The sequence below is a fragment of the Oryzias latipes genome, chromosome 16 (genome assembly GCF_002234675.1).
Source record: "Oryzias latipes chromosome 16, ASM223467v1".
Taxonomy (NCBI): domain Eukaryota; kingdom Metazoa; phylum Chordata; class Actinopteri; order Beloniformes; family Adrianichthyidae; genus Oryzias; species Oryzias latipes.
In genome coordinates, this window is record NC_019874.2 from 16,882,701 (window position 1) to 16,895,844 (window position 13,144).

A 13,144-nucleotide genomic window follows, 5' to 3' on the forward strand; every position below is an offset into this window, starting at 1 on the left:
ACAAACTAAAGTTTACACAAAGACACATGAGCAGAACTGCTGTAGCCGTTCAGAAACATTCATGTGCATGTCAGATCAGAGTCATTCTTTCCACTTTGTCTTCTATGCAGCTGGAAATTACACGTTGACATGAAATGTTATCAACAACAAATCAAAAAAGTGTTAAAAAATTTTTATTGCGATTTTTATAAATAAAAAATAAAAAAATTACTTGCCAATAATTATAATTTGTATTTCACAAATTTGCAAATAAACTAGTTAAAACAGTTTCCTGGTTGCTTGCTGCTTATTTGGCATCACTGTGAAACAGTTGCTGAACTTTTGGTGCCTAGGAAGACATAGATAAAAAATATTGTACACTCTGTAAAAATGTTGGTTTAGTCTCTAAATATCTATCAAAGTCACTGAATGACTTTTATATTGTAAACATCTCTAAAGAGCTATTTTAGTTAAGTCTGCACAGGCCTGATTCTAATGGATCCCAACTGAGAAGTTATGTCCTGACAGAAACATGCACCAGAGAAAAGCCTATAGCTCTAAAGACCTCTAATAAAACCTTTGAGATCTTCAAAATAAATGGTGGTTATATCAAAATAATTTAAAATAAACAAGAAACTTTTATGTAATAAAAAACAATTTGATTCCAAACTTATCACATTTAGGCTTTAGTATTTTTTTCTTAGTCAATGGACAAGGTAACTTAATTCATGAAAAGATGTAAATACAAAAAGAGAAAACATTACATTTTTGCTGAAAGCAATGAGCACTAAATGGCTAAACCTGGTCTTGAAAAGCATTAAGAGTTAGCCAAGCAGGTCAAGAAATGGTTAACAGAAAAGAATGTCAGCATTTCTGAAGCTGCTCTGCCAGAAAACAGACCTGAATCCCATCAAGAACTCCAGAACTAAAGACCAGAGTGATGGCAAGACAATCATTTCACCTCTGAGACCTGGAGATCGTCACAGAAGAGCACAGGTTCATAATCCCTGGGGAGACCTTTTAAATAGTTGTTTTAATCAATAACAATAGCTCAATCAGACGGCAAGTAACTTCGAAACAGATTAAAGAGTAATGAACAAACACTTAATAAGTGATCTTAAAATAATTAAACATGACATAACTATGATAAAATATTTTTGAACAATGTTTGCGATTCACTTTAAATGTTTAAAAATGTAAAGATTTATAATTGTTAATTAGAATCTGTCTTTGGATGGGCTTTTTTAGTGTCTCAGTTGTGTTTGTATCCTCATGATAGTATTGTCTGTAATGTTATACAATCTACGTTTATCACTTTAACATTTCAGTTAGTAGATTTTCCATATTTGCTTGTTATGTTAGAGTGAAGTAACATAAATCCCTTTGCAGAGGACTTTGTTTTTGCAAATTATATTTCCATATTTAACGTTTTTGCTTTAAAGTTGGAGTTTAAAATCCTTACTGCTGCTAAAGTGTTGGTCTTATTATTATTATTTACCACTTATCCAGTAATTTGTCTTCGTTAATGTCCATACTCACATATCCAAAGTTCTGTGCTCCTCTTGGAACTCCAGCTATCAGCTCTGTAAAACATAAAACCAACTCAAATTTGTGTGGGAATAAAAAAATAAACTTCTTTTAAGTTCCATTCTGTGCCCATCCCACCTCCAAGTGTTTTTGATTGAGTAGTCAAGACTCTGATTACACAATGATTGATGATAGCAGTTGTGAAGACGATCAGAGAGACCCACCCAGAGAGAGGAGATAAAGTCCCTCCTGCCATGTGGCTCTAGCTCAACCACCAGCCTAATTCTCAGCCTCGTCTCCACTCAGAAGTCCCAGTTCTCCAGTCTGAGGAGGTTTTAAGGAACACGACCGCAACAAACTTTGCTCTACGACCCAACACATCCACTAGCACATGTGGGCTCTTTGGGTTCACTTTAAGACATGTTGTGCCTGAGGGGGATTGGGGTCTTTGGAGGGGTTGGTATGAGGGACATTAAGATGAGGAGTTGAAGATCCCACCAAAGGCTGAGCAGTAAAGTGACATGAAGGAGCGGAATGTCATGTTGGTGATAGACTGTGTGGTAAGGCTGTTTGAAGAGGGGGCAAATAACTGCAGGAAACAATAATGTGGCAGTTGTTTTCTGTATTCTTTTCCTTCATCAAAAGGGACACTTTTGTGAGAAAATAGCTTGTGTCTTTTAATTATACAGAATAGGAAAAAAAGAATTAGAGAGGGTTTTTAACCATCAGCATTTGCAACTTCAGCATTTTTTTTTCATGGCCACACAGTTTAAACAAAAAACAGCTCTTCCCCAAAAGCATTTTTTTTATAAAGTCATGTTTACGAGTGGCTGCATCTCTTTACACCCAATATTTCAAGTTAAGAAGAGAACCTGGAGGGTCTCTTGACCTGTGGAAGTTTGCAGGGTCTGCCAGTGTTCAACTATAATCAGTCAAAACGAAGGACAGGAAACCCGTCTATTGGAGGGGGGGTTCCTGAAGTCTTGTCCCGCTGGGGTCATGACCCAGACATACAGAGACAGTTCTCATTACTGCATCTAACAGAAGACAGCAGCGACCACTCACTATCAGTCACTGCAGCCTTACAATACTCGGGAGGAGGCAAACATGCAGTGTTTTTGCCAGTTCAGCTGCTGATGCCATAAGTCAGGGACTCCTCCACAGCTGTGTGTGGTTTGTTGAAATAAGCTGTTGGCCTTCTCACCTTGTTCAGAATCTCCTGTAAACTCTCCCGTGGCAACAGAGTAACCTAAATTGAAAACAAAACGGCACTGAGGTTAAAATAGGAGCGAAACAGATATTGATGCACTGATTTGAGGAGTTTGTTACCAAGGTAACTGTCGTCATTCATGTCATCAGAAGCTGCTGTTTTTTTCTCTCCAGGAACTTGTCTCAGCACCGCTTTCAGGGAGTAGCCGTTGAGTATCTCTGCTATTCCGGTCGTCATCACCTGACCTGCACTCACACAAACACGCACAAAGTTATGTGGTGCAGAAAAGGTGCAACAACTTTCATTTTCAACTTGGACACGGTGGCAAAGACTCATTGTGCTGGGGATTTCTGCTGGAGCTGACTGATGCATAGCGCCACAGCTGAATCAAAGAGCTCCCAATGGAATTTTAGTGCACAAAATTTGCAGAAAAACAGCTGTACCAATGCCCCAATGTTCCCTTAAAGTCCCTCGCAGGGGGAAATGTGAATTATCGGTGTGTGCGCCCAAACAACACTCTTTCTCAGCTGATGAACGAGAGGTCAAACAAACACAACATTTTAATCTATGGTTGCCCTCAACCATCCCTAAATTCTTCTTTATGTGTGAGTGGAAGGAACAGGGAGGAAGATGTGCCCTTTAACCTCGCCTCCATCCCCTCTTCCTCCACTCTAGGTTTGTCTCTGAAACTAACACATCACTGCATTGGCTCATTATAAAGCTCACTGCCAACACAAACACATGAGACACTACTGCTAATTTGAAAACTACTTTGTACCCACGAGCTTTATTTATTTTTTTATGACGAATCAGGCTGAAGGTAATTGTAGTATGTTAGACGCCATAAAATCCAGGCTGAGTGCTTTTATAAACATTTGAGGGAAGTGTTTTAACCGAAGGCAGACGGCCTTGCCAGGGCACAGACAGTCCATTAAGTCTTCTGTGTAGCATTCATTATTAAACAACATGTTACAACAGTATCATCTCTAAACACTAAATCACAAGCAGAGGGAAGCAGCTTTTTCAGATTTCACAAAATAATCTTTTGTTCTTCATTCTTTTTTTTGTGGAAGGCTGTTTAAGAACGTAGCCATAGTTAACTAATAAAAAAATGCAAATAAGTTCATTAGCACAAGTTAGCAAGTTAAACCCATTTAAACCTCTTTAGTTCATAGAAAGACACATAAAATGTCACTAATTAACATGGAAAAATACATGCTAAATGGGCTTTCCAAACTTCTACCACATTTAAAATCCTTATTTAAGAATGTTCCAGTGGTCTTTTAAATGTGATTATGCGGTTTTAATTAAAAATGTCAAAACCTGTTTTGTTTTCTAGTCCATACTGTAGAGCGGCAGTTGTTCTTTAAAAATTTGCAAAAAAAAAAAACGGATTTTCATTGAAGTGACTCTTTAATTTCTTATTAAAAAATGTTACAGATTGACAGATTTTAGGGTGGGTTGAAAGGAGGGGTCAATATTTACTTTATTGCTCCTCACCAATGACTCTTTTCATTCAAAAAGCCCAGATAAACAGCCAAACACCTGAGGACGGAGGAGTACTGCCACACTTCAGCAGCTTCTCCATGTCACACTCCAGCTACACAGAATAATCCCTCCTACTCGCTGACCTGAGCGCTGCCTTTATCAAGCAGGAGATTCATCTTCCGCTCTCATTCTGACTCTTCGAAACACTCCTGTCCTTCTCATCTGTCTCCCCCTCTGAACCAGCGTGTTTCTGTCATCACCTTAGCAGTTCCTTATCAGATCTCCACTCACTTTCTCTATTCCTCCATCGCCCACCCTCATGCCTGCTCCTCTGCTGTTAAAGAGATCATCTATTTCATATTTTAAATCCTGGATTAAAAAAACCAACTTTTAAAATCAGGACATAGGCAGAAGTAAAATAATAAATCATATTATTCTTCAATGTGTTGAAAAACAGAATTATTAAGGAGTGCTTTATTTAAGTGTATTTTTTCCTAGCAATCCAGCCCCTCTGTGCTGTATGACTGTACAGAGGGGCAGTTCCTCCACACTTCATTACCCCCTCATCAGCTCATTACAGTGGCCAAACACCCACTTCCTGTAACTCTACAGCCAAAGACAGGCCTCAAACAGAGGAGTAGGGGGCTGAAAAGTAAGAATAGAAGTGGGCAGAGAAAGAAGGAGAAGAAAACACATTTCAGTTGATTTAGCAGTTGAGTTGGTGTGGGCTGATCTAACTTTTTAATTCATTTCATTCATTTAAAGCTCTTCTGAAATCTTTGCAAGAAAAACTCCAAATGAGGACTGGAAACTGCTGTTTGGAAGTTACCTTGCCAGTAAAAGCTTCCTGGTCCTCCTACAACCAGTCTTCCTTCCTGTAAAGAAGGCAGTTAGTTAGGGCAAATCACATGACATCAATTTGTCATTTTTATTGTCCATGTGTGTCTGCGCACATATGATTTCTGTTGTCATGGTTTAAAAAAAAATGAAAATTTCCTGTGCAGAAGGGTAGAATCTGACTATTTGTCATACAGCAAAAGAATGTATGTGGGTCTATAGTGTTGAAAGGCTTCATCAATCTAAGATGGCAGTCTCATGTATGAACATTCATGTTGTTGCATTGGTGATGCATAGAGTGATGTATACTGCAAAAACTGAATTTTGTCTTTCCGTCTTGTAGGAAAAATAACGTTATTAAGGACTTTTTCAATACCAAAATAGTCTTAGTTTAAGTCTCAGTGACTATATTCTATTCTAAATATGAGAATTCTTGTCATGATCATTTTTTTATGGACAGATTGTTTGCTTATTTAAAGAAATGTTTTTGAATTTTAAGAATTTTGGACTTATTACTAGGGGGCCTGGTGAAATCACCTTGGTGAAATCCACGCTGAAACCAGCCTGGCAGAACCCCTGTCCCTCTGGGTCTGGATCATCTGAAACACGACACAAACACACAAGCAAAGTTAAACAGCACTCAAACGTTTGACTTTATTTTGGAACTCTCTGAAACTCAATACAGCCTTTGTTTGTCTGCCTGAGAGACTTTTAGCATCTGCTCTTTTTTGGTTTCGCATTAAAATCAAAACCAAGTGTGCGCCGTTTGGTGAATGAAATCAGGCTTTTTCATCTAAAGTTGCTCAATGAGTCATGATACTTATGACTGTTTGTTATATGGCAATTTATTTATTTAGTTCTATGCCTGACAATAATACTATCAACTTTGACTGAACTGACAGGTGTCTGCAAGTGACCTATCCATTATCTATGAATGAAGACATGATACTTTAAAAATGTCAGCCTTACAGCTCATCAGCCTCACTCTGCTGGCTCCATGTTTTTTAACATTGTTTTAAAGTTATTGATCTTCAGTTTGGCTAGTACAGATAATCTTATTTACGGTAGATCTCTCACTGCATTATATCAAAGCTTTTCTGGGTGCTAGACATAGTGTTGGACTATTTTTTGAGAGCTACTACAGTATAGAATAGCATACAATAAAGACCTTACATTTTCAAATGTGTAAAACAGGAACTTTAAACTGTCTCCACAAATTAGTTCTTTCTTCTTGTTTGATGAGTATATTTGATTTGATCTCTGAAAATGTGTTTTAATTTTTCTTTGTCAAATAAAAGTGTTCTATTTTAGTTTATGTGGGATTAAAACTTTAGATACTCAGATTTTGCTGTTATAAAGGCTCTTTTAGTCAAAAGTTTTGGCTTCCAAATGTTTTTTTTTAAATAAATAAATCAGAGTAGAATTGATAGTCTGTGCTTAACTTCTTACAGGATGCCAAAGCTAAGAAGGGAAAAAATAAAGAGCATATATAACAGTTAAAAATAGTTTTTTACTCTAAACATGAAGATTGGCAGATTCATAGATTCTAGTTGACACTGAAATCACTCGGTTTTGTTGCCTTCTTAAACTGTCAGTGTCATATAAAACCAAAGTTTTAAATCCTTTATGATTTCATCATGTCCATAGAACACAAACCCTCTTAACAACCAGGTAAAAAATCTTGAAAACGTGAATTTCCTGAGATGCTTTCGTGTTTCGGTGATCTCATCTGACTGTACACACAAACACACAAGGTGTCACGCGCACATAAATTGTTCCTCATTTTAGTGGCACCCTGAGGTGAGGCTTAATGATGCGTAAATTACACAAGCGCACTTGCAGCATAAACAATAACTCCGTTACAGCTCGAGTGTGTCTGACTGCCAAGCGAAGATGAAGCCAAAAAGCTGTTGGTGGTAAAAAAATTCCTGCTTTAACACACCGTAAAGAAACACTTGCTCTCTCCTGAGAAGTAATCAGAATAATTTCATAATAATTCCCTTGTTTCAAACTGTTCAATTTAAAATGTGATCACTCTACTTTTGATTACTCAAAGCTGACAAGCAGAAGCAGAGATCTTCGACAGAACTGAACCGATGCATTCGCACACAGGATTTTGTATTTATTTTAAGCTCATTTATTTTAAACACAGCAGAGAGCATGTACATTCACAACACACAAGAGGATAACAATGACAACTTAAAATGTAAACTATCATAATGCTGCTCATGCTGAGAATATGCAGCAACAAAGATGAAGGGGAAAAAGAACTGGAGCTGGGAAAGGAGGAGGTTTGCATGGATGTGTGGGGGGCATCCTATAAATCCCATTTACAGAGGCGATGACAGGAAGAAGAGGGCTGAAGTGAGAGACTGATAAACTATGCTGACTTGAAAAGCTTATCTGTTGAGGGGGGATATCTCTGACATCAAAAAAGCAGGTTTGGATCTTTCATTGACACAAATTCTATGTTGCTGAAAGACTCTGAGATGCAATCAGACAACTGGAAATACTGGGAGTAAAAAAGGAAGAGAAGGTGGCAATAACTGGAGAGCAAGGATGAAGACATTTGCAGGTAAGCCTGCAGAGTTACTCACTGGTCCTGCAGGGTGAGTACTCTGCGTAGGCGCTGAAGTTCTGCACAGCCACATAACAGGTCCCCACAGGGTCCTTTTCCCCATCTCTCTTCACTGTCCGCCAGTGGTACAGAGGAGCACATGCCTGAAGAGTAGTAGGTCTGTATTTCAATCTTCAGACAAACCAAAATTCCAAAGGAGGACAATACTCTTAAATGTTTTGGGTAAATAAGAGTTAAATAAAGGTTATTGGGTATACTCACCACTACTTTTCCTTTGTGTGTCCTGACAGACGCCCCAAACCACTGGTGTGACTTAAATTCCAGAGGCTCTCTGGTGCCATTCACCTTAATCATTCTGTTATCTGATTATAACAAAAAGGAAAGCAGGGGTAACACTGTGACATCGACCTGGACAGATGTTCTCCACAGTGTTGCTGACGCTGAACCTATGTGGTCTGCAGCATTTTTCCTTAATGAGCAAGATCAACCAACAACGTCTTAAACAGGCCAGTAAACACACTTCAAAACACCCCAGAACCTAACATTCGGCAGGATATTAAGTTTTTTTTCAATTCTCTCATAAAAACAACAACATTTGAAGGACTGACACAGACACACATGTTTATGTGAACAAATTGAATCGCTTAGTTCAAAAGGGGCCCAAGTCCACAATTTTTCAAAATAGAGACATTATATGTTCTATGGTCTTCAAGCTATCTCATTATGTGCAAAAAAGTCCCAAGTCCGTTGTAATGTGTTGACTATGCTTGACATTTAAAACACATGAAGTGCAAAATTCCTGGCTTGGGCCTCTCTTGCATGGGTTTTGCTTTATCCCATAGATGGCAGCACTAGTTATCCAATATGGCAGCGCCCCTGTTTAATTCAAGAAGGGCCCAAGTCCGGAGACTTTAGTTTGCTAGTCCTCTGAAATTATAAAAGTGAGGTGCTTCATATTATAGCATTTGTAAGCTATGAACTGGTGCTAAATCTGTGTAAAGTATTAATCATTTGCTGTAGCCCCCCTTTAAGCTATGCAATTAAAATCATTTCCTGGAAAAACAAACCTCTTGGACTTGGGCCCCTTTTGAACTAACCGATTCAATTGTTTCCTTTGATAGTGGAATTACAGTAAAAATGCAGATTGGAAGTTTGCATTTGCTTGTTGTAGATATTTTCCATCATAGTTTAAGACCAGTTGGTTTGCTTTAGTTATTCAGACCTGTCTTCATTAAACACCTTGTTTTAGCATGTACACACAAACACACTAACATCAACTCACATAAAACATAGAAACACAAGAAATACAGACCAAGTAGGCCATTTCAAAAAACGGATGGATGGATTAGACAAAAAATGTGCACAGAATCGATCCGTTTTGATGTCTTCCATAGGATCCTAAAAAGGGGAAAAGGAAGCCTGACTTGGGACGGGCACATTGACCGGAGTTTCCTATGTCCAATTTAGCAGTTCTGCAAAAATAGGTAAAACACGTGGACAAATGAAAGTGAACTTTTTATTGGGCCCACCCACTTGCCAATCAAAACCACGCCCCTAATTATGTATAAATTTGAATTCTAACAATATCTAAACAAAAGCTTTTAAGATACAGTAGTTTGAAATGAAAAAGAATATATATATATTTTTACATTGGAGTTAATGGGGAACTGTTCCTCTTTTGAAAGCAGCCTCCAGTGGTAATTTGGGGAAGTGCAACATTTGGTATGTGGCTGTAGTTGTGGCACAGAGGTAGAGAGGTGGATCTTTGATTGGAAGATCGCAGGTTTGGTTCCCTCTTTGCCTGCTAATGTGTTGTAGTGTCCTTGGGCAAGACACTGAACCCCACATTGCTCCTGGTGGCTACAGGTTGGTGATTTGTTTGGAAGCGGAGCAGCCATCATTGTGTGAATCTGTTTGTGCATGGGTGAATGGAACTGTGACTATGAAGCCCTTTGGGCCTTAATCTTTGTAAAAAAGCACTATATAAGTTTTTAACTATTTTAAAATTTTTGCTTCAGGTTGGACAAATAGACCAAAAAGCAAGAGGTTTCTATGTCCTGCCCAAGAATGCATTATCATGTGGAAGAATCAGGTATCAGACCACTGATATTCTTTGCTCAATAAAACCCCGTCCATATAGTTTTTCTCTAATGCGTTCAGTTCTGTTGAAAAGATCAAACACATCAATATAAGATTCCCTTGCCAAACTTCTACACTCAAACCACACAGATGCAATCTATCAAAAATGTGATAACATATCACCCCCTCTCTCCTCACTCCACTTGCATGGCCTGACACATCTGCATTATGTCACAGAAGAATTTGCATGCACAGGTACTCACACATATGCACAACATCCACATGTGAAGTTGATCTATGACATAAACTAGTCAAGTCCAAACAGATGTTCACCTCTCATACTGCAATTTTTCACAGGGTCAGTAGAAATTGCCTGCAAATCTGCATGCATGGTGGTAGACCTTTTTCTTTTAAAGTGGGTGATATTTCATGGTGAGGTTGTTGATGACTACCCATGCAAGGTTTATCCTTCAAACCTGAAATTACTCCCTGAAAGGCATGGTGAGAAGTCATTGTAATTAAGTTTATGAGGAAGGAGGAGTGGTCCTTCAGTTCAAAAAGTACAGTGATCGAGAGCTTGCAAAAACAGTCAAGTGCGCCTACAGCTTCCCTGCTGCATAAACTCTTGTTCAAGTTTGTTTCTCAGAGTTCTTCCTTTCTTTCAAAAACTCACTTCCGTAAATGTTGGGGAAGCAAGTCGGTTTCTTTTCTTATGATCATCTTCCAAAATTGTGTTGAGAATTCTTTTCAAATGGGCAAAAGAGACAGATGGAATTATGAAGGATACAGGACAACGGAATGAGGATGGGGGGACACATTATAGATCCTAAAAAGTATTCCCCTTTTCCCCCACTAGGAGCTAAATTCCCATGAGTGTACAGTTGAAACCATCCCCTCTTCATTTTCTTAAATCTGATGGCTCAAAAATAAAGCATGGTTCCCAAAAATAAGATTTACAAAGTGGTAGCTGATTGGACACTGATGATAAAATACAAAACTATACACATGATGGAGACTTGCATCTGCAAACTTGCAGATGTTAGACTGATGGGATCCACATGTCTTATCTCTTTTTCTCATGCAACCCTGTGGGTGCCAGCTGATGCAGAAGCACTTACAAGACACATAGGTGTCTGGATTTAGTCTATCAATGTCAAAGGGCACCCAGGGCCACCTATGGCCACTAAAGCTGGCTGTTTGCTGACTTCTACCCAAAGATTTAATTTGTAAAACATAAAATAAGAGCACCACAGAGGGATTGTTTTACTTTTTGAAAACATCACTCTTGGGAACATAATTAAACTATGTCGCTTCCCCAGGCAAATTACTTTAGATCCACGAGTTTGAAAAGGCAAATGTCCAACTGATGACTTACTGGAATTATCAAAAGGAATCTGCCTGCAGGTTCCAGACACTCCAGGCCAAGGGCAGTAATAGACAGATCCCGCCTCAACGATGCCAGGCTGGGAGGTGTTCGCTTTAGGAGCCCCCACCAGCACGCTGATCCTGGTGGGCACAAGGGGAAAACCACAGCACATGCAAGACATGCAGGAAAGGAACAACCTGAGCCAAAAACACATGTCTGTTCTGCCTGAAGATATTGCATATTACGTAGCACCCCTCTTTCCCTCTTTTGGGCCACATATTACCCAAACGGAGTGTAAACAGGAGCATGTAAGGGAAATGATGGGTTACATCTTCTGCAGCTTCAACTCACGTGTTTCTGTCGCTGGTGGCTTGATAGAAGTCCACAGAATAACCGAAATAACTCCCAACGGGTCCTTTGTAAACAGTAGGATGCTCTGCGTAAAGGTTAAAACTTCGAACTCCGTGTGGCGCCGGCCACAGCACAGACAGGACCCCCAGCGTAAACATCCCAGCAGAAGACCAACAATCCCAGACGCTCTCCATCCCGACACACAACCAGCTGCGCGCACTGCCCCACCGCTGGAGTGACCACGATGTTCCTTGGTGCAGGTGATTAGAAGTTTTGCGCAAAGTTCCTCCCCAATCACCCGCCTTTGGATGTCTGCGCGCGCTCCCCGATGCCTTGCTTTAACACCACCAGGTTTGCGCTCCAAGATTACACAGTCGCGCCCCCGCCCCCACAAAAACGGTACCCCCTACACACACATTACCAAGCACAAACCACATCTGAGCGCGCAAAAAGGAGGCTGGCGCGTCACGACTCCTTTTATGGCCCAGCTCGTTTCTCCGGGACCTTCTAAATCTCTTGATGGCATTAAAGTGACATTTTGGTAAAAGATAAATGCAGAGCATTAAAACAGAATAAATTAAACCACTTCCCCTTTTACAAGCTGAAGAAACCTTTAGATTTAGGCATTTTCCCCTTCCGCTGAGAACAATCTCTTGTAATTATGGCACTAATTATTATGTCGACTCAGGGCAGAAATCTGTAAAGTTGTACACGTTTGTGGCTTTTCAGGCCCGAAACTTCACTCAACACTAAGTCATTTCCCCTGAAACCACGGAGGTAACAAGCTCACTTTGCCGAAAATAATATCCTGCTTTGAAAGCGTCTCACAGAGGTGACATGCAGCACCAGGCTGTTTCTGTATATTTAGCTTTGCGCTCTTTGGACCATTTGTCTCACAATATCTTACTCTGTCTGCAATTGGGAACAAGTGGTGCTACACAGTGTGCTGTGTGATCTCAGGGGTTTATTTTAATTAAACTTGGCTTTATGGGAAACGGGTTTAAAGTAAATGACACACAATGGAGGCTGCAGTGAGCCGCTTTAAAGTCTGATTGGGCTGTTTTCTGTCAGAACAGAGAAGATGGAAAACAGGTGGGAAGGTGAGGAAGAGAGGAAACCCAACCTTGACCTGTCAAGAGTGGAAACCTTCCCACACACTATACCTGCTTAATCCATCCTGCCCCTTCCTCTTTTTCTATTTCTTACAGACTGGGTTTCCTTTTCTTGCAGCAGCAAAGCGATTTATAGGGAGAACGGGTTACAAAAAGAAGACTTAGGAACAGAGAAAAAGAACAAACAGGACAAAGCATCATCAGATGTGCTGAAGTTCTTTGAAGAAAGAAGATGATGAAGCAGCTGTTCCATCTATTCTGACACCATTTATCAGGTAATTACTGCTATAAAGACCTACTCTGGTCATCTTATGATCTATTTTCAAAGGGTTCCCAGTAGTCTTTTAATTATGATAATGCCATTTTTAGCCAAAATAAAAAGAACCGTGTCGTTTTCCATAGGACATAGTTCCTGCAGAGCAACAGTTCATTAATTAAATCACTTCTGAATTCTGGGAGTGTTGGCCCAGAGCAACCCCACCCCCTTCCCCTCCCTGGTATTTTTTCGTTTGGTCCTGCTTCACAAAAATCTGAACAAAGAAATTCTCAGAAAGGTAAGTTTAAGCTTAATATTCTTTAAATAAGTCCTCCATCATCATCAAAATCATCAAAACAAG

The 13,144-nt window shown here is 39.6% G+C and overlaps 1 protein-coding gene across 1 annotated transcript in view; it reads right to left on the reverse strand.

Annotated features, from left to right (window-relative positions):
- itga8 (integrin subunit alpha 8) overlaps positions 1–11,760 on the reverse strand; it is a 42,311-nt gene extending 30,551 nt beyond the window's left edge. Inside the window, exons 1-9 of the mRNA XM_004078103.4 lie at positions 11,416–11,760; positions 11,074–11,204; positions 7,881–7,981; positions 7,639–7,762; positions 5,579–5,640; positions 5,034–5,079; positions 2,836–2,961; positions 2,711–2,755; positions 1,519–1,562 (exon numbers count right to left, since the gene is read on the reverse strand). Coding sequence (XP_004078151.1) covers positions 1,519–1,562; positions 2,711–2,755; positions 2,836–2,961; positions 5,034–5,079; positions 5,579–5,640; positions 7,639–7,762; positions 7,881–7,981; positions 11,074–11,204; positions 11,416–11,609 — 873 coding nt within the window. The 5' untranslated portion in view covers positions 11,610–11,760. The remainder of the gene's footprint in view (positions 1–1,518; positions 1,563–2,710; positions 2,756–2,835; positions 2,962–5,033; positions 5,080–5,578; positions 5,641–7,638; positions 7,763–7,880; positions 7,982–11,073; positions 11,205–11,415) is intronic.
- Positions 11,761–13,144: the final 1,384 nt, after the last annotated feature.